This window comes from Annulohypoxylon maeteangense (genome assembly GCF_022496945.1).
Source record: "Annulohypoxylon maeteangense strain CBS 123835 unplaced genomic scaffold GGS22scaffold_9, whole genome shotgun sequence".
NCBI classification, from domain to species: Eukaryota; Fungi; Ascomycota; class Sordariomycetes; order Xylariales; family Hypoxylaceae; genus Annulohypoxylon; species Annulohypoxylon maeteangense.
Window position 1 is genome coordinate 29,376 of NW_025953256.1, and position 24,150 is coordinate 53,525.

At 48.4% G+C, this 24,150-nt stretch overlaps 6 protein-coding genes across 6 annotated transcripts; 2 read left to right on the plus strand and 4 right to left on the minus strand.

The window, feature by feature from the left end:
• Nucleotides 1–1,388: 1,388 nt before the first annotated feature.
• Nucleotides 1,389–7,974, plus strand: GGS22DRAFT_143581 (uncharacterized protein). The gene is made up of 2 exons (XM_047958799.1): nucleotides 1,389–1,705; nucleotides 1,779–7,974. The coding sequence occupies exons 1-2, from the start codon at nucleotides 1,620–1,622 to the stop codon at nucleotides 7,768–7,770; spliced, it is 6,078 nt and encodes a 2,025-aa protein (XP_047818339.1). The 5' UTR covers nucleotides 1,389–1,619; the 3' UTR covers nucleotides 7,771–7,974.
• Nucleotides 7,975–8,500: 526 nt separating this feature from the next.
• GGS22DRAFT_143577 (seryl-tRNA synthetase) lies at nucleotides 8,501–10,398 on the minus strand. Its single transcript, XM_047958798.1, has one exon. It carries the CDS (start codon nucleotides 10,282–10,284, stop codon nucleotides 8,653–8,655), a length of 1,632 nt encoding a protein of 543 aa, XP_047818340.1. The 5' UTR covers nucleotides 10,285–10,398; the 3' UTR covers nucleotides 8,501–8,652.
• A 66-nt stretch (nucleotides 10,399–10,464) lies between these two features.
• GGS22DRAFT_143587 (actin-like ATPase domain-containing protein) lies at nucleotides 10,465–12,742 on the minus strand. Its single transcript, XM_047958800.1, has 2 exons — nucleotides 12,163–12,742; nucleotides 10,465–12,083 (listed from the first exon to the last, which is right to left on the minus strand). Exons 1-2 carry the CDS (start codon nucleotides 12,597–12,599, stop codon nucleotides 10,781–10,783), a joined length of 1,740 nt encoding a protein of 579 aa, XP_047818341.1. The 5' UTR covers nucleotides 12,600–12,742; the 3' UTR covers nucleotides 10,465–10,780.
• A 302-nt stretch (nucleotides 12,743–13,044) lies between these two features.
• GGS22DRAFT_143592 (uncharacterized protein) lies at nucleotides 13,045–15,941 on the plus strand. The gene is made up of 3 exons (XM_047958801.1): nucleotides 13,045–13,194; nucleotides 13,256–13,392; nucleotides 13,450–15,941. Exons 1-3 carry the CDS (start codon nucleotides 13,181–13,183, stop codon nucleotides 15,795–15,797), a joined length of 2,499 nt encoding a protein of 832 aa, XP_047818342.1. The 5' UTR covers nucleotides 13,045–13,180; the 3' UTR covers nucleotides 15,798–15,941.
• Nucleotides 15,942–17,009: 1,068 nt separating this feature from the next.
• Nucleotides 17,010–18,830, minus strand: GGS22DRAFT_188722 (uncharacterized protein; the record flags this gene model as incomplete). The annotated part of the gene is made up of 1 exon (XM_047964749.1): nucleotides 17,010–18,830. The coding sequence occupies one exon, from the start codon at nucleotides 18,828–18,830 to the stop codon at nucleotides 17,010–17,012; it is 1,821 nt and encodes a 606-aa protein (XP_047818343.1).
• A 1,533-nt stretch (nucleotides 18,831–20,363) lies between these two features.
• On the minus strand, nucleotides 20,364–22,506 carry GGS22DRAFT_143612 (uncharacterized protein). The gene has a single exon (XM_047958802.1). The coding sequence runs from the start codon at nucleotides 22,115–22,117 to the stop codon at nucleotides 20,453–20,455; it is 1,665 nt and encodes a 554-aa protein (XP_047818344.1). The 5' UTR covers nucleotides 22,118–22,506; the 3' UTR covers nucleotides 20,364–20,452.
• Between the last annotated feature and the right edge of the window lie 1,644 nt (nucleotides 22,507–24,150).

Genomic DNA, 24,150 nt, shown 5'->3' on the forward strand with positions numbered 1-24,150 from the left:
ATTTCTCTCTATCGACTGAGAGGATATAACCCGAAACTGTTTTCTTGGCAACAATAACTTCTTAGGCGAGTCCGCTGTTGAGTTCTTGATTGCATAGGTACATGTATCATATTGTGTGTGCCTATTAGGTACCCAGGTATGTATTCGGACTATGTGCAATGCTTGGCGATTTGACTTGATTTATTAGAGCGGGGTTGACTAGAGAAAGGTTGCTTGCTTGAGTTGCATAGCAAGTATGACCCTGTAATCTGTTTTGAGGATACAGTAATTAGGTAAGTAATATTTTTGTCGGAACCTTGAAAGGATAGAGGGTGACTTGATAAGGACTCCGAATTCTTCTCCGTCTATTTTCCACGGGGTTCCGGATCAGGCTCCGGGATGTGTTCGGGAGACTCCGCCAGGCATGGACGATACCTACCTACCTATTCTAAAGATATTGAACGCATAATAGGCTTAGGTAGATATCGAATGATCTGACTGCTTATTCAAAGTTCTACGTTGAAGCTATTGTGCATAGAATGAATGACGTATAAAGTAGCCTTAAATATAAATCCTGTCAACTTCTATAACTACCTAGGTACATAGGCAATAGAAGCATTCTTAATGTAAAGATGTATGTAAATCGTCAAGTCGACATTACGATTTATATACACACCCAAGACTAGCAAAATTAAACACAATACTCTCGGACGGGTCTTGCTTATACATCGCACCATATTTTCGGAAATATTAATCTACGTACATACATAGTACATAATGAATAAGATGGGGGACGGTAGTGGGACACACGTGGGGGATATCTTCAAAGTGGGTTCGGACCAAACTTGCAAGTTATTGTAAACAATAATATATCGATGTAGTAAAGTACCTAGGTATGTTTAGAAGCCAGCGAAGACGATGATGTGGCGGTGGGATGTGTGTGGTAGAGGCATGGAAATGAGTAATTTATTGATATTGCATCTTACAGCGATGGTGATGAACCGCTGGGCAAGATGTGACGAGAACGAAAAATTGAAAGTCATCAAAAATAAAATACAAGGACCGGCAAGGTACATAGTTACTTAGGTCTCGCTAAGTGGTTGCACATGTGCGTATTTTTGGTCCAAGCTTCGGTTGCTGGGGCAGCGACGTTGTGACGTTGCAGATCAATAAAACTTGGTTGGGATTGGGCAGGAGCCCGGTTGTTTGTCCACACAGTCCCACACAGAAAGTACGCAAGAGCGGGACAACCGTTAATAATAACAATAGCAGTTAGCACAATGTAGGAACAGAGCAGTAGTTGCTTCCCGTCATCACATATTACCAGGAATCTTCATAGATGAACCCCCATGCTCCGTTTTTTTCTTTGTCTAATCTTCAAATCCATTATCCATCACCATCATCCATCATATCCATCATATCCATCATCAATCCCACTCACAACTTGATAGTCATATCTGACTGATTAAACATTAAACATTGATTGTTTGAATTCCCGCTTTGACGGGATTAGCTTAGGCTAATTATTTACTACACGATTGCTAGATATCTGACATTGTAATACGGCTTCTGGCCGCATCGCACATTCGCAAGTCAGAGACATATTCATTCCATCCCCTCAAACAGAAACAGCAGAACAGATGATGGCGCCGGTCGAGCGTGACGCACCGGTCGACCGGCCTCTAAGACATCAGCATTCTTCTTCAATTGGAGCTATAGTACCAATGTATGTTTCCTCTTTCTTTCCATCGCCGTCGTTCAGCGATGTGGCTGTGTCGTAGGCTTACTAAAAGTTCTAGGTGGGATAGCTCTGACCCGGAGCGGGCGCCGCCCCCTCTCCCGATGAATCCCCAGTCGCCCGGTGTAGGACCATCACGCAGTGGCACATCGTTAGCCATTCAATCTGCGCACGCCGCCTTGACAGAGAAGGCGCGTGAGCACGCACTAGTCCCCTCACTCGCAAAACGTATGAACGACACATCACCTGAGCGCGCTCTAGTTCAGAGAACAACAAGCCCCCATAAGCGAATGCAATCTATGCAACCAGGCAGTGTTAGAGACCTCAGCCTGATGATCGAAGGCTCGAGAGATCGCGACTCTGCGAACTCTACTCCTCGAGGTTCACCCGAAAAAGATAGATCTGCGAGATCACAAACAAGACCACAAACACCGACTCGCGGCCGGGACTACGACAGAGAGTCAAGATCAGCTGAGAAAGAGAACACCGCCCCTGGCACACCTACACCAATGGCGGCGAATTTGAGCTCCATGGTTCGCCCCTCTGTGAGGAAGCCACCACAGAGCATTCTTGGTGAAAACACACCACCGCAATCTGCCACCATGCTGGCCTTGCAAAATATGCCTTCCGTATCCTCCCGGGACATCGAATCTCCATTGGCGAATGTTACAAACAACTCTGCACCCATGATGAAACCGCATCCTTCCACAGAACACCTTTCCAATCAACTTATTACCTTGACCAATATTGCAACCGCTCTTCAAAAGGAAATGTCTCAGTTGAGCCGTCGAAGTAGAGACAATGCTACCGACTTGATGAGCCTCAAAGAGGCTACACATGCTAGAGATGAGGATATTCGAAAGAGCCTGCGCGAGCTAGCTTTAAACTCCGGCTCGGACACTTCTCGGTATCATCGAGATACCTATACTGGCGGACTGTATCTTGACAACAAGCCTTTCAACAACATGTCGCCCGGGCCAGGGAAGATGGGGCGACCGATCTCTCTTCCAAGGATCCCGTCGCCGAATAGTTTCGCGGCCTCCATTGATCGAGAGTCGATCATGAGCACACCATCTCTTGTAGGAGGGGAATCGTCCCCTGCGACAATGGCATTACTCGAAAAGATTATCAGAGACATGGGCACAAAAGATGGCCAGGAATCAATCGTTGGTCGCCTGTCTGAGTTAGCAGACAGGCTAGCCGGCATGGCTTCAGCCGACAAAGTGGAAGAGCTTATCCACCACCTGAGAATATCTAGCGAACACCCAGCTCACCCTACCAATGGCGGTAGACTGGAGAAGGGAAGGTCAATGAGTTTCAGTAGTGATGATTCCGGATCAAAAATTAGCGGCGTGGTGAATCACAGAGTTGAAAAGCTGATGAACGGCAAAGACACTCGGCGACCATCAGTTACGACACGAGTTAACGATGCTCTGAATGATGATATCGTCAAGGTCATTCGTGCCGTCAAAGATAGCGTTGCCCAGGCAGGAGGTATGACGGCTGAGGTTAAAGCCCTTGTCCGAGAGCTTCGCGGTGAGGTTCTTGGGATGGGGAGGGAGATCAGCAGGAAGCTAGATGACTGGCATGGTAAATCTCCCAGCAAAAGCGAAACTGCTAGTCGGGCGGAGCTAGCAAGAATTGTGGAGGAGGGATTGGAACAGATAAGGGTTTACATGGCACATCGTCTTCGAGATCACAGACGAGTATCATCTGAGATAGAGAAGCCTGCCATCGATTACCAAGAGATCTACAACGCCCTAAGGACCGCTTTAAGCGACTCAGAAGCCACCCGACACCACGACCCGAAACTTAGCCGAGATGATGTCATCGAGGCTGTCAAGGATGCTTGGGAAAACTACAAACCTGAGATCGAAATCCAACAGATTGGATTGGAGCGGGATGAGGTTCTTGATTGCCTGAAGGAAGGACTAGAACAGTATGCACCACGTCAAGAGACCCCTCAAGGTGCGACACGGGACGAGGTATTCCAAGCAATTGTCGAGGGACTGAAGCATTTCGTCCCCCCGCAAGTTGATACGCCAGCTAGTATCTCCCGGGACGAAGTAATCGAGGCTGTTAGGGAATGTCTCGAGGACTTTGAGTTCCCTATTGCGCCCTCGAATAATGACCTAACTCGGGATGATGTATTGGACGCTGTCAAAGAGGGCATAAACTCTACCCACAGTACCGCGCTTGTACCCCACGGGGGTGAAAATACCGAGATCATTGAGCGCCTTCACGATATTATGCAGTATATGCGGGAGGAGTTTAAGGCCGTTTCTGAAGAGGCGAAGCAGAATGTTGCTGCGAATGGTAGAGACACGGAGCAGGTCTTGGACGCTACTCGGGATGGCTTTGATCAGCTGCGAACACATATGGAAGGCTACGTCAACCAAGCTGTGGGGACCTCCAGCCATGAGGAACTCATGTCTAACCTAGAGAATGGGTTTGAACAACTTCGCGCACACATGGACGAATTTGTCGAAAAAGTCTCAGGCCCATCTGGCCAGGATGAATTGATGGCCAATATCGCCAGCAACCTCGAAAAACTGCGGGCACACGTAGAGAACCCCGCTGACAGAGCTCTCAACACATCCAATGTCTCGGATCAGGACGAGCTGATGACGAACCTCACCAGCAATTTCGACCAGCTACGAGAGCACATGGAAGGCTACGTCGACAAGGCTTCCGGTGCTTCTAATCAAGAGGAACTCATGAGCAATGTCGTCAACAGCTTTGATATCTTCAAGGAAGAGGTATCGGAGCTTGTTGGAAAGGCTTCCGATGGCTCCAGGGATATGATCAGACAAGAAATCGAGTCGCTCCGAGATACAGTGAATTCCTCGCTTGTTCCTCATGTGCCACAAATGAGCGACAATCGAGATGTTCTTGAGGCAATCCGTGACAGTATTGAACGAATACGAGGAGAATTGCTTCGTCCTCATGCCGGCACCACGGATATCCTCGACGCCTTACACGAGGGTTTTAGTGACTTGCGACTCAGCATCGAGAAAGTAGCCGACAAACCAGCTGATTTAACAGCCAATGACGAGATCCTTGATGCTCTTAAATCTGGGTTAGACGGCGTTCAAACAAACATCGACTCCCTGCGCGAAAATAACCAGGACAAAGCTGTGGCAACCGTCGCCACTGCCGAGGAGGTAACAAGCACGGCTCTCATCCCTGCGGATCTTGTCAAGCACGGCGACATCAAAAATCTCGAGGTTATGATGATACAGATGAGAACGAAGATGGAGTCCATGGAGGCACCACAATCTCAGCCGCCTGCGGAGGGTCTATCTAAAGATGATCTTGCTGAGTTAGAGGAGATGCTCAAGAACGGCTTATCTAAAGAGGATCTCAATGAAATGGAGGAAATGCTTCGGAACATGCAGGAGTCGATGGCCGGCATGTCGGGTATGTCAAGTAGTAGAGACAAAGACGGCGAGCCTTCGGGTCCTCCTGCCAACCCCGACGATGCTGCTACAAAAGAGGACGTACAGGCTATTGAGACAATCCTTCGAAACACTAAAGCCCGCCTTGAAGATCTAGCTGACGGGGAACAATCCGTCCGAAAAGATCATATTGATGCAGTTGAGGCTCTCGTGCTTGAGACCAAAGATTCTCTTGCGGCACTCACTAGTCAGCTAGAAACAGTTTCCCGAAAAGAAGATCTTCTCTCTCTCGAGTCTCTCGTAACCCAGATCACCACCTCTTTGGATGAGGCGAAAGAACGAGCCGAGAAATCCCTCGACGATCCCGACAAGGTCACCAAGACACATGTTGCTGCCGTTGCGGCAGCCGTCCTTGACGTCAAGGCCCTTGTTGAGCAGATGGTTAATTCTGGTATCGCAGCTCTTCCCTCCAAAGACGATCTCAAGAATCTTGAAGACGCCGTAACAGAACTCAAGGATAACTCTACGATGCTTGCTGAATCAAATGCGGCAGCGTTTGAAGAGAAACATGCAGGCGTAGGTGAGCGAGTCACGGAAGTCAAGGCCTTTTTAGAAGAGTTCCAAGGCTTGGTCAAGGATAGACTCGAGACTGGCGGTAACGCTGTTGAGTCATTAGGCAAGCTTCTTGAAGGCCTCAGTGAAACGGTGCATCGGAATGCCGATGTTGGCAGTAACCTGAAGGAGATGTTCGAGTTAGTCAAGACTGAATTCGAGGAATCCAAGTCTAGCGTAGTAGGTGCCAAGATGGACACTGACGAGAAAATCAAGGAATCTACCGAGGCGTTAGGAAACAAGCTCGAAGGGAAAATTGGCGAACTTGTAACGAAGTATGACGAGTTCCAGCTTGTTTTGGAAGATCGGTCAAAAACATCGGAAGAGAGAGATGAAGGGATGAAAGCGGCTATGGTCAACACAAACACGATCGCGGAGGAACTCAAGGTTCTCATTGACACTCTTGGATCAACTGTCACCGACTCCCTTGAGAAGATGGAAGAAGCATCGAAAACTGTCTTCGAGAAGGTCGAAACGCTTTACGGCAAAACCGAGGAAAACCATGCGGATGGCAAGAATGAACATCAAATGACTCGTGATCATGTCAAGCAGGCAATCAGTGCCGTCGAAGGCCTCCAAGGCCATGTCGGCGATTATCAGCCAAAGATTCTCGAGTCTATCAAGGAAGTGCTCCTCATTGTTGGGCAACACTATGAACATTCCAGAAATTCGGAGAACGGCATCTTACGCAAGATTGAGGATGCCAAGCCCGAGCCCCTACTTCTACCGCCTCCTCCTGACAAATACGACGACAGTTTGGTGCAGTCAAAGCTAGACAAGTTGGACGGCGAGGTTCTTACTATCCGAGAGAATCTGGATTCTGGAATGCATTCCAAATTAGATAAGCTAGTCGACCACACAAACACTGCCAATAAGGCTTATGCCCAGTTGTATACTCTCGATATGGTGCACCAGCAGGTGGTCAAGACAGCCGCCGATATCTCGGAGTTCCTTTCGTCGCAAAAACAGCGCATCAATGACGAACATGAAGACCGTGAAAAGACTCTTCAGGAGACAACAATCCAATTAGAGCGGTCGAAAGTCGAGAAAGATCAGGTCGAAACCAATCTATTGTATCTAAAAGACGAGGAAGCCCAATTGCGCGACACCATTACTACGCTGAGGGCTGAGCAGGATTCGCTTACCCGACAGAAGACTCGGCTAACAGCAGACGTATCCTCTCTCGAGACCGCTCTGCATCTTCGACGGGAAGAACTTCACGCCATGGATGCGCGGGCCGAAGGGCTGGAGCGTAGGATACTTGAAGGTGTCCTAGATCATTCCCGTGCCCTACTCATGACCAAGTCCTCTTTGAAGGGCCGCGAAGCTATGAGCCGCAAACGAGTACCCGGCGCCAGATCTAGTCTAGGGCCCTCTGATGAGCTTAACTCTACTCCCAAGCAGGCCAAGCCTCGGGCAGTTAACATAGCCGTAAACAGTGGTAGAGCTAGTCTTGTCCCACAGAACCCTGCAAGCGCCGGTCGTCGGATTCTAAGTCTCAGCCAGATCACGAATAACGTGCCTACGGGTGGTCTTAAGCGCAGCCAGAGCGTTCGTACCCCGGCTGGTACAGGGGTGCGAAAGGGTAGCTGGGCACCGGGGAAAAGTGGTCCTCGTAAGGGCTATGGCGATTTGGACATGGACAAGGAGAACGTGGACTTAGTGCGCGAAAGCGACGAGGAGGCACGCGAAGATTCTCCAGTCGCCGATTCAGAGCCCGACACCCCTATAGGAGACGAGACTGTTCTAGTTGGAGGCCATGCCAATGGCAAGGATCCAGGAGACAAAGGAGGCGAGGAGGACCCTATGGAGATGTTATCCGAGCCCGATGATGGCGATGCGGAAGAGACAGAAGGAGGGGAGAGTGAGGCTGGTACCACCGTCATGACAGGCGCGGCGACTGAGAGCGGGTATATCAGCGACGAACAAAGCCATAGTGAGTGGGCTGAAAGCGCCGTCGGCGTGGACAGTGTCATCTCCGAAAGCATTGCCGACACCGATAGCATCGCGGGTGAAGGCGAAGTCTTGGTGTATAATACCTAACGAATCTCCTGTAACATAATACGGGATTCTAAATCTTGGGGATCTAATCGAGGGAAGGAATGGCGGGTGTTCTGCTTTGGAGTACTACAGGGCGGCTTTACCTGCTTCGTTTTTTTCACTCGTGTTTTATTCATCACGGTCGTTGGATGAAGGTGGGGGGGAGGGGCCTTACGGTTGGGAGGGGGATGAGGTTATGTCTTTGGTACGTCTGTTTGTCTTTCGTCGTACGAAGGGCGTCTGGCATGCGGATGGACGAGAGGGATATTGGGATGGTTGAATGAAGGGGATATCAATTTTGTTTTTCATCGTTTTCTCTCCTCGCTCGTCGTTTACGTTTCCACCGTCTTGAATTGGTTTACGTCTTTATACCTAGTTTAGTTGCGCCACCTATTCAATGGAAACGCGGCATGGATCACACGGATTTCAAAATTACAAATACCCACCTCAAGCTTTTATTTTTAAGCTTTGCGAGGTGGCTCGCTGCTAAGGGGAGATATCAAGATTGTTCAAATATTGGAAAAACACCAGCAGCAAACGACGGTCAGATGAATAACCAGGAGTGGGAAGGGGTTGTATGAGTAGGAGTAGGAGTAAGAGCTAGCAATAGGTCCTACTTCACATTAGTAGCTATATTCATGACAATGACGACGAACGATATTTCAGTTATTTTTACATGAGCAAGGATCGAGCGATAGCCTCTTTTCGCCGCTAACTTTATGTTTACCTCACAATCCTTGCTGTTTGTACATCGTGCCTTGCTCCGCCAGCCAGCCTGATCATGTTGTAGGATATATTTGTGCAGGAATCATCACAACGAACCCTTTTTTAATCCAAACAAAGGTAACCAACCCGTTTCCCTCCTTATGCATGCATGTACTCCCCTTACTGTCGCCGATGCTTCAACCCAATCTTCTCCCTCCCATCCATCCACGGACGTAGGACCTCGGGTATAGTCACGCTCATATCCGCCTCGTCCCAGCCATTCTCCAACAGCGCAGCCAGGACACGCGGAACGGCTAGCGCGGTACCGTTTACGGTCCAAGGATACGCCATCTTACCCGAGGTCTTTAAGCGCGTAGCCAGACGACGCGCCTGGTAATCGGTGCATACACTCGCGCTAGTAACCTCACCCCAGCCATCGCGTTCGCCCTCGCGCTCCGGGTCGCGACGGCTCGGGAAGAAAGCCTCGATGTCGCACTTGCGGAAAGCGGAGGCTCCTAAATCCGTCGTCGGCATTTCCAAAACGCGACAGTGTAGTCCTAAACCTTGTAATATCTCTGTTTGTAAATCCAGCATCTCGTCGAAAATTTCGGTGGTGGCTGTTACGTCGGGGGGCGTCCACGCGAACATCTCGACTTTCGTGAACTCGTGGACTCGGTACAGGCCCTTCGTATCGACGCCCCGCGCACCTGCCTCGGCGCGATAGCAACGCGAGACGCCGATGTATTTTAGCGGTATGTCGGCCTCTTCGAGAATAGAGTCGGCTTTCATGCCCGCGAGCGGTATCTCCGCTGTCCCGGCGAGGCACAGCTCAGGTTTTCCGGGCTGGCCTTTGAGGGAGTAAACCTGCTGCTCGCCGTTCTGGTCGCGCGGCTGGAACCCACAGGCTGCACCGATGTGGCTGTATACGATGCTCGGTGGAGACACTTGACGCCACCCGAGGTCCTGCTTAGTCACGACAGCGAGGGCGTAGCTGATGAGCGCTTGCTCGAGCTGTGCGCCCTCGTCCACCAGATAGTACCAACCCCACCCAGACGTCGTAGCCGCACCTGCGAAGTCCAGGATGCCCAGCTCGGATCCGATGTGCATGTGCGACCGCCAGATACGGTCCGACAACGAGGGCGTGGGCTCTGGGTGATCGTTGATAAAACTTAGGACGCGGGGTTCCTCGCCGCGAGGGGTCTCCGGGCTTGTCAGGTTTGGGATGGCGAGTGCGAGCTCGGACATCTGGGCTTCATAGCGGGCTTCGTCGTCTTCAATCGTCGAGAGCTTTTCTTTGACTATGCGCGCTTCCTCAATGAGTTGGTCTTTGCTCATGGTTTTAATATCTCCGTCCGTGATTGTTGCGCCGTCAGTAGTAACCTTTCCAGATTTCGACTCCGTCTCTTCGTCCTCATGTTGGATTGTTGCCGGGTTCGCTATCTGCCGACGCAGGGCGTTTCCCCGTTCTCGTAGGCTCCTACCGTCCTTTTGGCTGGCTTGCCATTGCGCAAATAATTCGATTATGCGCGAGGGGTATTTGCTTTGGGTCTTGTAGTTCCGCTCTAGACAGTTCTCTTCGTACAGCGAAGGGTTCTGACGGATGTGTTTGATGTCGACATTGGGCTTTGGGGCTGTCGTGGGTCGGGCTTGGATTGGGATGTCGGTGCTAATTGAAGCCGCAGAATTATATTTACGGCTAGAGGTACAGAGTAGGCGTGTTGTGGCGGCGTTATGGAGGAGCCGTTGCCTTTGGGGTAATCGAATTAGGCGACATTGAAGGCACACAAATGGTGCTTTTGGTGCCTTGATCATGGCGATAGAGGTCTTTGATAAGATTCTCAACACATTTGTGATAATTATACGGTAGCGACACCAAGAGTTAATGGCGCAAAGTAGAATATTGAAGTTGAAAAGTTCAAATCTCGTTCGATTCGTGAATCTTTTTTTGGAGTAGCTTCCTTCCCTCCCCGCATTTTACAGGGGTAGCTCTTTCTCTCCACATCCACATCCCCGGACCACATGCTGTGTCGTGAATGCCGTGCCATATATTACCTAGGTTAGGTTCATAAGGTAGGTGCAGGCTAACGGGTATATACGGAATAGGAATCACCCCTAGATGCCCAGATATTCAATATACCTGTGTATGTCAAGTCGCAGAATGGGGAAGGGATCAGGTTTTAACAAAAGTCTTCTCTAAAGGTCCCAATGGCTTGAATAATATGTGACAGGGTATCTCTACAACCAAAACTCGTAAGTCCCCCTTTCATCATCCCTCGTTATTCGGAAAAATACAAGAACCTCGTACCCCTTAAATGATAGAACCCCATACTCCCAGAGTCCAGTTGTTATTGGCTTGGGAGGCCTGGCCTCTAATCAGACCACCCGCGCCCATACTCTGCCTCTGTTGTGCCTTGACGTCAACTTCACTGGGTCGACATGCACCATTGACCCCTTGTTGAAGCCAGAGCTCGCGATCAATCGTAGCTAAGGCTGGAATTTTAAGCTGCGTTGCCATGCTGGCTCCGCACCAAGGACCTATCGAATCTAGGACCCGAAGCGTTCCTTGTACAATTGGCCTGTAGTTGGTTCTATCTTTCTGGACCGATTCTTCTACTTGATCAGCCTCGGGAGGCGCATGTGCCGGGTTAACAGGCGGTGCCGTCTCTCCCCCTTCCGTATTGCTACTTTCGGCTTGAAGCACAGGAGTGGGTCCTTCGCTAGATTGACGACTGCCGTTCCGACGTAGTTTTGAGTTCGTCTTATACTGGTCGACCCCTTTCCCTCGAATAGGATCCCAACCATGCTCTTTAGCCAGCGTAGAAACTTCGTCGAAGATACGCCCCTTCAGGCCAATAATGTGGGAGCAACCGCCCGTGAAAATAATACGCGACATGCAAATTGCGCGAACATCCAATGGTAGTTGTAGAAGAGCTCTATAGGCTAGTAGATGCACGGGAATCTCGTGATCGTCGAAGCAACAAGGGGAAAGGTGCGGTTCGAAAAAGACGGCCTCGCATGGTTCGGCTAGCTCCGCAAACGGAATTTCCACCGTCTTCGGTGGCTTGCAAGAGTTGAGGGTAACCGTCATAGGAGAATTGTCTTCTGATGGCGCTACTGTTTCCGTTTCGTCCTGTTCGTGAAGTGTAGCCAACCCTTCGGGGGTGTCTTGTGCTAGTTGTCCTGGAGCTCTTCTACACCAGAGCATACGAGTTGCGAATTCTTCGCATTCTTCGAAGCTTACAGCATGGTCCTCCAATTTGTCCTCCGGGCGCTCGGTACGTGCCGTGCCTGGTCGTCCACGGATAGAATTGGTCAGGAATTCGTACGTCTCTTCCACCAATAACTTGCCAGCTCTGACAGTCCTCCAAGTACGGACTTCTCTATACTCATAGACAGCAGTAATCGTTGTCTCGTGCCAGCCGATATCAATGACTAAAGCTGATCGAGTACCCGCGGCCATAGCGGACATGACTGGGGATGAGAGAAGAGATATGGAAGGAGCTTGGAAACGGTTAAAAACGGTGTCGAAAACTGAGGAGATAAGTGGTATAGGAAGTGTCGGTGGTAAGACTAATGTTACTCTTCTCGGTCGGGAATCGATGAGTAAATACCTAGAAGAATGGATGTCAATTACAACGCTTTAGATATAATGAAGATATATCAAGGACATATCAAACCGAGCAAACGCACTTGGTGAAAGCATCCCTAAGCTCGCGCTCAAGTTTATCTCCGATTAAAGCCAAGTCTTGGCCCCTCACATCCAGTTGCCACAATTCATGATCGGCTCCCCACGGCTTTCCGGACGCCCTCTTGCGCCAGTCAGCCTGATAGCCAACATCCCAAGCTCTAAAATCTCCGGCGCGTCTCTGCTGCTCTGGGCCAAACGACACAATCTTCTTAGGAGCAGGGTCGCCAGCAAAGCCGATACGCAGTTTTCGCGATCCTAATTCGATGACAATTATTTCATCATCGGCGCGCAAGGTAGACGGCGATCCGAAGGATGAGGGGACAATGGTTCTCGGAGGTGTATGAGGTATACTTGGTAGCGCTTGAACTGACGAACGGTCGCCAGCACGTATACTGGATACAGTACGATGAGGGAGGCTAGCTCCCGCGCTCGACGACATTTTTTATTTATTTATCCGTATTCAAAAATCGCCCTTCTTTGGGTTACATGTTGAAAGTTGACAAGGTGAATCCGTTCTGTTTCTGATCTTTGCAAGTTTTAGAAATCAACTTTCAGGTGCTGGTGTTACCTGACCTAAAAGACCTAATAGACCTAATTGACCTAAAGGACCTAAAGTAACAGCCCTAGCTAGGTACCTAATCATGGTACGCACGTACCGGTGGGAGGGTCTAGCTTGTTTGCAGCAGGTGCCCCCACCACAGATCCCTGTTTGTATGCCGTTGCCAGTGGATACCAGTAACCAAAGACGTCAAAGTCAACATTAGAGTTCACCTAGTGCTAGCTTGCTATGTACTTCAAAGTTCACCGACGCAATTCCACTTTTTAGATTTAAGCCGCCACTTCAGTTTTCAGCAGTCATAATAATATGATTAATACTACGTACGGTACATACTACATCTCGAGATACTCACACTTCAAGCCGTCTCCTCGAATCGCTTCTCGAAGGCAAGCTTGTTAGTAAACAAAGCTTATGGCTACCTAAGTAGCTCGCCCCACCGATTCGGTTAGAAGGGCTTCACGATGGGAATTAAAGGGTCAGTTCTAAATGTCATTCTAACCCACATCTGACGAGCTATTGGGCTAATATCGATGTAGTATATACAAGGAAATCGGACCTGGCAAGCGGATATCTCTCACGAAACTTGCCGTCGAAAAGCTCGAAGAAACAGGCCGTCCCTTCCGCCTTGCCATAGATATTTCTATATGGCAATTCCAAGCTCAGGCCGCTCGAGGTGCGATAATTTACTGTTGGCCAATGACTAGGTAGTTTATATACTTACGGTTATTAGGTGGCTCGAACCCTGCTATTCGCACTCTTTTTTACAGACTTGTACGACTACTGGGCCTTTCCATACAGCCTATTTTCGTTTTTGATGGCCCCAACAAGCCAGCTTTCAAGCGGAACAAGCGGTCTGGCCGAGGTGATGGCGTCGCCACCTCTATGGCAAAACGAATGATCAAACTGTTTGGCTTCAAAATTCATGATGCTCCCGGAGAAGCAGAAGCAGAATGCGCCCTCCTTCAACTAACAGGCATTGTAGATGCGGTGCTCAGCGAAGATGTCGATACTATCATGTTCGGATGTACGCGGACGCTAAGGAATTGGTCATCCGAAGGCACCAAGGGGAGTAAAACCCCAACTCACGTTTCCATGTACGACACCGAAGAGCTTCGGAAGGGAGAGACCGGCTTAGATCGAGAGGGAATGGTGCTAGTTGCGCTGATGAGCGGTGGTGACTACCTTCCAGAAGGTATTCCCGGTGCCGGTGTTAAGTTGGCTTGCGAAGCTGCTCGAGCCGGGTTCGGAAAGACTCTCTGTAGACTGAAGAAATCCGATACGTCCGAAATAGCCAGTTGGAAGGAATGGTTGACCTTCGAGTTACGGCATAACGAGAGCGGCTTCTTCAGAACGAGACATAAGGCTCTATCTGTACCTGAGAGCTTCCCAAATTTCGACGTTCTCGGATATTACACTCACCCTGTAGTATCGCGTGTATCGGCCCTTGATAAATTGAGAGGCCAATCCTGGGATCATCCTGTTGACGTTCAAGGGTTGCGCGAATTCGTGCGAGAAACTTTTGACTGGACTTATCGAATAGGGGCTATCAAGTTTATCAGAGTTCTGGCACCGTCTTTATTAGTACGAAAGATGATGTCCCGAAATACTCAAGGCGACGAGGGGACAAAACCCATTGAGATCCTAGAAAATGAAGAGTCAGAATTAGTCAGGTCGATCACAAGCAAACGCGCTCATTTTAGCACGGATGCCACTCCAGAACTACGAATATCATTTATTCCAACTAAGATTGTCGGCTACGATTTTCAAGAAGAACCGGACGAGGTAATAGAATATGGGCGAGATGGCTTGGCACTCAATAGCGATGACGAATTCGAAGCTATGGCTGAGGAAGAGGGGGCAGACGCTGTCACGAAGACCAGCAAGAAACCGTTCAATCCAACTGAGCCAGATCTATCTTGGATACCAGTGACCATAGGGAAACTCGGGATACCTATCACAGTTGAGGACTGGGAAGAAGCCCAACGTGCTAAGGTCGCCAAGGTCGCAGCTCGGCAAAAGCTAAAGACCACGAAGCAAAAGAAGCCTGTGAGCACAACCGCCAGTCTAGATAAGTTCGTCAAGACCACGAAGAACATCCCGCAAGGTAGAGTAACGGATAAAGTCGACGCGCAGATACTCTCGGGACCATCGTCTCCAGCCCGGACTGGGATATCACTTGGTGCCTCCGTAGTCCCTTCACAGAGTCTGCCACCCCTTCTTTCCTCCAGCCAAACATCACACAAAGCGAGGCCCACAAGACCTAGTAAGCAGTCCAAATCCAAGTCCAATCCTAGGAATGCATCCCCAGCATCGAGGCCGGACCCGAGTATCAATCCCTGGACGATCGCTGGCTCACAGACCAGTCCCAGGGTTACCAAGACCAAGTCCACAAAAGTTTCCGAGACAGTTACTATATCCTCTAGCCCCCCTGCGTCGCCTGCCGCGAGTCACCATTCCTCTGTGACCCCAACGAGATCGCCTTCAGCGAATAATAGACTACTGGGTCGCCGAACGGGAGTAAGAGCCCTTAGTCCGTCGCCAATGTCAAGCGAGAAGAAGCCAGTACGAAAATTGGCCAGGACGGAAACGTTGCCGGCAACACGGTCACCTACAGAAAGTAAGGGCAGTACACGACAATTCTCGCGAGCACGGACTGTAGCAATCGAAACTGTACAAATTCTAGACTCGGAAGACGATGATGATTTTGATCTGCCACCACTTAGTAGTGTTGTCGGCAGACTTCCTAAGCGCTCCAGCAAAAGTCCGTTCAACCGTTCCAGTGTAGCCGAAGAACAGGCATCTCCACAGCAGACGAAGCAGAAGCAGAGCCCGGAAACGCAAGTAACCAAACAAGCCACGCTAGACAGTACATTCGGTATCACTAAGCGGACGACAAAGCTGTTTATGCCTCGTAAAAGCGAACCAGGGTTCTTCAGGGAGTTGGAGGTCGACGTCGATAAAGCTGATGAGCTGCTGGCGAAAGCTCGGGAGCTGGATGGCATGGGAGCTAAGGGTGGTAGGGCAACGGCATGGAGGCTTAGTGATCTTTCGTGCATCGATTTGACAGGCGAGGATTAGGATTCGTCTCGATGGTCAGGGTACCACTAATTCAGAATATCGACGGTTGGCATTACGTCAACGCAATCGGGGGTGAGCTTTTTTTTAATCGAACGGATGGTTTGGGCGACATTTGCATAACGGAAATCGGAAATTCATGGACGCATAGAATAGGATATAAACGGCAATGCATAGGGATAAGGATTCATGGCATACATAGAATTGCATAGATCAACGAAGATCATTCTAACTTCTATTATAAGAGAGGTATTTATTTTCCCATGATTATAATCGTGAAAACATGATTTTCTAGGTACTATCAATGACGCCCCGAAGGCACGTGTGTGGCTTATTTAGACGCCTAGGAGATACTAGGAAAAGGCTTCCCCTCACTCTCTCAAATTCACCCTCTATCTTCTCACTATCACTACCTACCTAGTACTTAGATAGTTATCTTCAGTTAAATGATGATGGGCTCGTCAACGTCTGGGTAGGGCGTACATACCATCTATTGGTATATAAATACACCGTGCGTACGATAACTTATAGGATGTTTACAGAATAGAGAGCCGTATGACAAAAGAAATAAACCAGAACTTCGCTGGAGCGCAGACACATGCCAACCAAGCCTTACCAAAAGCCCGAGATGCCTCGAGAGTCAAGCCTTACCAATAGACCTTCTCTTTTAGAAGGGGTCTTCTGTATTTTCAGAGGTGTTTCAGCGCCCCCACCAGCTAAATGTCTATTTACAGGCGCTGTCTAGCGTTATGGTTTGTCGGTTACAGGGAGTCTCCCTGTTCCTTACGCCCTAAAGATATTCGCTTAAGGTCCGAAGCAGAGGCGGGAAATAGACCAGCTTCTCATAACGAGGTCAGGTATGTCGTTTTCTACTATTCTCTTTTTCCATCAACATACTGTTCATGGATTTGGGGGCATGTTAACTAACCTACGTAGTCTCGGTCTCAGTATCATCGAAGCTAACGCATAGAAAAGAATTTCGTCTTCTACCAGTTACGAACCGACGTTAAGATCCAACCTCATGAAGCTTAACGCCCACGAACTGGAAGTCGACCTACCTGGTTGGCATGTTTACAACCCGGTGTAGACAGAAGTGGATCTATTATCTTCCTCTTCTCTCTTCCTGGTCTTACTATTCCACTCGATTGCGAGTTTTCCTAGGTAGGATGGCTTAATGCAGTGCTAACGCGCTCCTTTAATGGCGTTTTCGGTCCTTTATAGATTCTTAAACATAAATAATTCTCTTAGGTAGGTGAAACAACTGTCCCTTTCTTTAGTCAAAGGCACAATCTCCCGATGTTCTCCGTGAAGGCTCCTCTTGATGGCCATAGGCCTTTGTCCTAGGTATATCCATCGAAGGGTTCGCAACACATTCGAATATCTCTCGGCCTCGCGTATCATACGATTACGATGACATTTTTCCCAGGCCCGTTCTTCTTCGGGTCTCAAGGCAATATGTTGTCTCGTCTCACGTTCTTCAGATCTGACGTCCAAGTCTTCATATCTTAAATGAAGGATTTCCATCACGTCCTGGTCTGTGATGAATCTATTGGAATAGTATTCATCAACGGCAGGGTTAGGCCCATGTCTGTATGTGTCGCGACTAATCGCTAACACTCTTAAGTTCTGTAGTTTCCCCAGTGCGACACGCATCTGGTCATGGTCTATCAACCACTGACACTGGCCCCCCTTTAAGATCCCGGCAGCCAAGCTGAGTTGATTAAGAGCCGTCAGCTTTCCAACTGCGCAGAGTGATCGGAATGATACTTGGACAATATGGGGTTTTGTTTCCTCTCTCTCACTACCCCCTCCCCATGACAGAGAGAGAGATGTCAGATTCCTGAATCGGTTCGGGGATAGAAATGTGTTAAGAAAGGAATCTAGGTGCGCCTCTCCTCCTTTTGCCTTTGTATGTTCCGCTATGAATAGCTTCCTTATGTGACTATGTCTCGCGATGAACCGGTACATGAGTTCTGCATAATCCTCTTTAATGGGGAGAAGAGGGATTGCTAAGGTTTCTAAGTCGCGTAGAGTATCACACCTAGAGAGAGCCTCTGTAAGCTCTTGACCGTTATAGCAGAAAGGTAGCTTGAGCTGTCTCAAGCGTGGACTAAGGAAACATAAATAGACTTCTGTCGACAGCGATACCACATTCAGCTGCAGGCTTGTGAGCCGCGGGAATGCAATCGGTCTCTCGGCGACACTAATAGTCTCTAATTTTAAATTCAGATACTGACTCCAGCTCAGGAATTCAATCGTGGGCGCACAGCTGCGCAAAATTGCCTCACCCAATTCGGGTGACATGAATAGTATGTCATCTGGGTTAAACGAAAGATGTCGTATCGGCCACGCTAACGATGTGTCGAAACCTTGGATGTAAGCATGGGTATCTGCAGTTCTCATTTGTAAAGACCCGATCTTGATAGACTTTGCTGGTGATAGCATCATTCTTCTGAGAAAGTGATTATTTGGCTGAAAGTCGTCCAGCCACTCGATGACCTGAAGATTCGGCATAGCAAGCTCAAGCATGGATAGTATTAAGTTGATTGGTTGTCCTTGGTAAGAGTTGTCTTCTTTATACAGCTCCAGTTGATTCATGTTTTCAAGTGATCCACTAGTATCGGTCCTCCTTGATGTAGATGTCATCGTAAACTTGCGCACACAACAGCCCAGCCCAGCCTTCTGGCTTATATGCGAAGTGGTGTGCTCTTCTGCTATCTTCTGGATGATACATTGTGATCGGTGATCGTAGTTGAAAGTTACTTCCGAGAATTGACTCGAACGAGCCAGTTGTTGACAAGTACTGTTCACAAGGGCCAGCGCACCCAAGCTAGCCCTATCAGCATGGAGTAAATCGGCAATATCGGTAAGGATACATGTTGGTAGTTGTAGTAGCTGACTTCCAGATACTTGGACTCTATTACAACTGACGATACGATCGAGTAATACAGCTCTAGGAGGTTTGGATTCCTTCCCATAGTCGTCTCTGCCCGGAGCTTCTTGGGATCTTATTAATGTAAGAATTTCTGCATTCATCGTGAACCATATTTAGCCCCTATTAGGACTGGAGGTAACGGGGAAAAGACAAGATAAATTATGTCTTCTCGACGTCGTCACCACGACTCCTATTAGCATGAAAGGAGAGAGAATCAGAAACGAAGTTTTGCAAGATAATATACCTAATTAGGTAGGAATAATGGCAGTGATCTTGTACATGAAGAGATGGATAGAAACGGACATAAATAAATTCAAGGGAGCCTCAAGAATATTATATAGATTTGCACGTTTGAGACTCGATAGCTAGGTAGGTACGTAGGTAGCAGCATCTAACATATTTCTTGCTCACAATAGTACCGTATGTGCTGTCATGGCCCATACTGTGACATCTTGTCTACAAGCATGGTGCGAATCTATTTCGAACAGGAACAATCATACCTACCTCGCAGGAAGGGGTGGTAGTAAAGATGCCTATATTAGCATTTGAGACGAGACGATTACTTTCGTTAACCAATATTTACTTTATACCTATAAAGGCACAGTATAATGATGTTATCATACGAGATATTGCCTTTTTACTATGAATTTACACCACAGCGGAGTATAGATAGGATTGGACAAGGAAAACACCAACACTTTAATCTCTATATAGGTGAAACCTACAAGTACTAGGTAGTTAGGTATTGCTGGCTGGTCTATGTGCTGAGATGCGTTATACCTACCTAGATGCTTAATATTGGTGCAAACAACAACTCATCAAGGAGACAACTGTCGACCAAAGAAATCTGCACACCTATCATTACATATACACGTTGATTTGTCGACTCATTCATTGAATCGATAAAATTGTATAATGCATTTGTCAGCTACAATAGCTCTTGACACTCTGACGTCTATATGTGTAGTAGTATAACAACGATGGGTTTCATGGATTTGATCAAACTACCGACCTTGTATACTGCCGAGAAATATTCCGGGTGCTTATATCGTATCAATTTCAAGAAACCCGAGATGTCAAGCATACCAAACCTATTATTGAATATGGGTCTGCAATGCAAGATGAGAGCTGCTGTCAAAAAGGGGGGGGACCCCGCGACCGGTATTTACTTAAGTAAAAAAAGAAAGGGGGGGGGGGGTCTAAGTTGCTACAGAGAAGCCAACGGCAACACCTTATCGAAGAACCATCTACATCTTTCCAACTTATATTTCATTTATTTCGTGTTCTATATATAGGTAGGTATAAATGTAGACATATTAAAAAAGCCAAAAAATAGATAGACATACGTATCGGTGGGTATCCTAAAAGCGATTTTTTCATGATAGTAAAAAAAAAAGATTCCGTCCATATACAACCCATAACAACGCAAGTCCCGACCAAACCTGGGTCGGACTTTTGGGGGTTAACACTGAATCGTGATAATCGAGGATGCTTATCGCGCCCGCCATATGTAGCCAGTTTATATCATCAGCTTATATCGTTGTAATATAGATCGCAGTGCGCGATCCGCGTGGCATTGCATCCCTCGCCCAGCTCAGGAAGACTGATCCTTCAACCTCGTTTTGTTTCATCTCAACCTGTATCGTCTCATCATATCATGTCATCTCGTTTATCGTCGTGGCTCCTATTATTACCGCGTCCCAAACCTTGTACTAGTCCCTGGTTAGTCCTCGATAGCCCATGGGAGGTCCCTTTCCATGACCCGGACACACGTAAGATAACTCGTCATGCCGCTGGGAGATATGGGAACTCCAGGACCGCCGATGCCAGCGGAACCCGGAGTAGTAGCACCGCGTTCTAACTCGAGTTCTAGCCCACTACCCATGAGCGGTCGGACGATCTCGCGAGCTGCGGTTTTTAACTCGTCGATGCGCTTCTCGAATCGCCGAAGGTTATCACGAGAGTATAATTCTGAGGTTATCTTGAGGAACCGCTTGCAATCATCATGGCCGAGATAGCCCGCCGCAGACCCCAAAGTGCGATAAGTGCGACCTAGGCTTGCGAGGTTCGGGGCTGTGGGAGCCGAGGCAACCACTGCAGTGTTGCGCGATGAGTTGCCACCGTCACGCGAAGAATAAGCTCTAGTAGAGGCTGGGGGAGGCAACGGTGCTGGTGAAGTGTTATCTGCGAGCCACTGACGGAAGAAGGATATGGCAAGCCAGTCGAGATAGGAAGTACCAGGCGTGACGCGCTCTCCGCGAGAGGTGGTCAGATTGAGACGGAAGAGACGGCTTTCGATCCTAGACACCGTCTCCTCTAGCTCATCTACTTTGTCTTCGATGATATCGAGCACAATATCTGGAAACGATTGCCGGATGCTCCGCTCGCCGGCGGGCCATTGACCGACAACATGTATTAACGCTTCTTGAAATATGACCTTGCTCCTACTTAGATACCCTAGTCGTAAATAACTGACGGGGTATTTGGCAATTTGCTTCCATAGCCTGCTTTGGAATTGCAACAAGTGATGGTCGACCCGTGGCCCCACAACCGCCAGTGCATCATATTGGTCTGCTAATGTTAGCAATGATTTACATTGCACATAGGCATCGGCAATGTTGACGCTGTCTAACATCGGCGAGTAATTGTAGAATATGCGGAAGAGGTTATCGTAATCACGAAGAAGATCGGCGTCGGCTTGGGCAAGAGGTAGGTTTTGGTCGACCTTCGTTGGCACTAGAGAGAGGTTCGCGACAGAGCGGAAGAACGAATTTGTGGAATGTGTGTGTGAGTGCGAGTGTGAATGGCCAGCTGCTTTGCGTGTAGCAGGTGTATTTGCGGTCGTGCCCCCACCCCCGAATATCGAATTTGATTGTGTGGAATCAGAAGAGCTGGTGGATGTATTGGCTTCCTTCTGTATTAGCATTGGTATATCGTCCGCTCCACTCCCGGGATCCAATTCGTATCGCCATCGTTTCCGCGGGATAGGTGAATTTGCACCCGGTCGCGCAACTTCACTCCCCCCGTTAATTGACCCTTCTTCCCCTATCCTAGCCAGCTCTCTCGAGGAGGCTTCCGGCAATGGTAATAGGCTCGCTTTAGACCATTCTTGACTCGTACTCGCTTCGAAGAACCCGGAACATCTCGTTAAGGTATGCCTATGTAGGAGGTATCTATTCTCTTTTCCGCCAGCTTTTATCAAGATCTCGACGTCTCCTGAGTGACTAAATATGGGAAATTCATTTTGCGGGGCGTAGGAGCTTCCTCCCGCGTGGGAGCGGTTATACCGCTTGCTGCGAGAGGACGCATGAGGGCGGGAAGAGGAGCGCGCCGAAATGACGGATGAAGGGCCGCGGAGGGTAAGGGACTGATCTAGTTGTGAGACCATGAATACTGGAAGCTAGGCGTTAACGGGAAGAGGAAGTTGGTGTCTTGAATCGATGGGTAGAGTCGGGGATCGGGATTCCCAGCTTGGAGGCTTGAGGTCTCTGCCGTGCTCGATCCAAGCGGAAATAAGCTCGAGCTTGAGACCTCCACTCGCAAGTTGGCGAGCCAGCTAACTTATCGGTCAACTTGTAAGTTAACTTGTAAGTCACCTAGTGTAAAAAGCTAGCAGTGTTGGCGGTATAGGTAGATCGTGGATAGATCCGTCTGGTTGCGATCGGAAGAGCGAGGCGCAGTCGTTGTGGCGTACGAGATTAGCTGAGATTGTCTCTTCTCATGAGATGCCTAGGTAGATAGATGATCGATGAATTCTTAGAGCTAGCTTGTCCTCAATATGAAAATAAAAATGGCATTCCCTTATGTAACTTAAATGGGTCTGAATAGAAGAGAGAGGAATAAGATTCAAGAATAAAATTCAAGCAACAAGAGAGCGACCTGTTTCCCTTGCATCTGAAAGTCCAGTGTCCAGTGTCCAGTGTCCAATGTCTAGTGTCCACAGCTTGAGGCAGCTGGATGGATACGCAAAGAACGGGACAATATGTACGCACAATATGTAGCGGGGCCGCTATCCCAGTAGCATCACGAGCGACCAAGTGCCAAGTTCGGACTGTTAATTGAGAGATTGTTGTCGATTGATAGGTCGCCTGCCCTGTTGCGGCTGTGCAAGGATTCGCAAAAGTTGTATGGTGTCTCTCACGATTTTGCCACAAGAAGCTGGTTCATATGTATGTGTTTATAGGCGGCCTCCACGAAAGGGCCGTCAATAAAAATTGTTCTAGAAGAATGCCGACAAAAAAGAGAAGCAAGAAACAAGTCCGAAGTCGCGTAATGTCGTTACGGACGAACACAAGATCGTATATATGTAAACCTGCCAAACGTCGCGCTTCCTTCTGCCGCGTCCTTGTTTATTGTATTACCTACTCGAGTTTGTCTTGCACGACATGGGCGTGAGCATCAATTGCCTCGACAGCTAGCTAATGCATGTGTCTTTAAAAGGATCCATCGATTTGAATTGGATGGTGGTCATAGCTACACACTCGCTCGATAATGTTGATATCTGACTTGCCCCTCGCCGTTTTCAGTGGTGGGTGAAAGCATGGATCCCGAATGCAGCGATCGGCCAGCAACGGATATCCTATCGATAGGAAGATTTGTTAGCTCCAGTGCTTCGACCACTAAGAGCCAGTTGTTTGTTCGTCACCGCGACGACCTCGAAACCCTGGCTCCTTATTCCTTGGAACTTCCAGTCAGCCTAACTGCCAGTCTGCCAGTCTGCCAGTCTGCTTGCTTAGATGGTAATCCCGGTAACGACATATTATCTGCATGATAAACATCCAATCGCGGATGCTATAATCAAAGCCGTAGCTGTGTAGCTAGAGGAGAAGTTGTCCAGTGCTAGAAAGTTGAAACGCAATTTTTGGTTTCGCACTGCAGTGGACCGGTTAGGTAATGATAAATACGATTAGGTAATCACAAGTTAAGTTATTAGAATTCGGATCTGTTAAGTACTTAAGCGAAACTGTATACACGTGACTCCACCATTCAAACAGCCCTCTAAATCAATAATAGATGCCTTATTGTCCAGTCACCCGCCTACCCGCATGGCGAAAATCTGCCTTGCCAGAAGTCTCAATCCATACTGTCTCTCTCATAGCTCATAGGTTCATAGGTACGGACGGAACTGAATGCAAGGCGACATATGGTGGAATATCTACAAATCGTTTTCTCGTCAAGAAACCCTGGTCTGATCATATCATCTATTGGATCTAGTGATTGATACCTTGCGTTCTAACCCGGTTCTGTATTGGCTTGAATCCTAAGACATCCAACATCCGAATGCAACACCGTTGTCGCCCAACTATTTTTGGTGGATTGCTAAGGCAGCATTCCAAAGACGTTCACTTATAAAAACCTACTGGTGTGCTGAATCATGTTTAAAATTCGATGAAATGATTTCTCTTGGGCGAAAATCAACGA

Excerpts from the sequence above, each read along its gene's own strand:
- GGS22DRAFT_143581 (XM_047958799.1), top strand. The coding sequence starts at position 1,620 with ATGATGGCGCCGGTCGAGCGTGACGCACCGGTCGACCGGCCTCTAAGA. Across the intron at positions 1,706-1,778 it reads ATTGGAGCTATAGTACCAAT|GTGGGATAGCTCTGACCCGG; the intron begins GTATGTTTCCTC and ends TAAAAGTTCTAG.
- GGS22DRAFT_143577 (XM_047958798.1), bottom strand. The coding sequence starts at position 10,284 with ATGATCAAGGCACCAAAAGCACCATTTGTGTGCCTTCAATGTCGCCTA.
- GGS22DRAFT_143587 (XM_047958800.1), bottom strand. The coding sequence starts at position 12,599 with ATGTCGTCGAGCGCGGGAGCTAGCCTCCCTCATCGTACTGTATCCAGT. Across the intron at positions 12,084-12,162 it reads CTTAGGGATGCTTTCACCAA|GTATTTACTCATCGATTCCC; the intron begins GTGCGTTTGCTC and ends CCATTCTTCTAG.
- GGS22DRAFT_143592 (XM_047958801.1), top strand. Across the intron at positions 13,393-13,449 it reads CCAAGCTCAGGCCGCTCGAG|GTGGCTCGAACCCTGCTATT; the intron begins GTGCGATAATTT and ends TACGGTTATTAG.
- GGS22DRAFT_143612 (XM_047958802.1), bottom strand. The coding sequence starts at position 22,117 with ATGGTCTCACAACTAGATCAGTCCCTTACCCTCCGCGGCCCTTCATCC.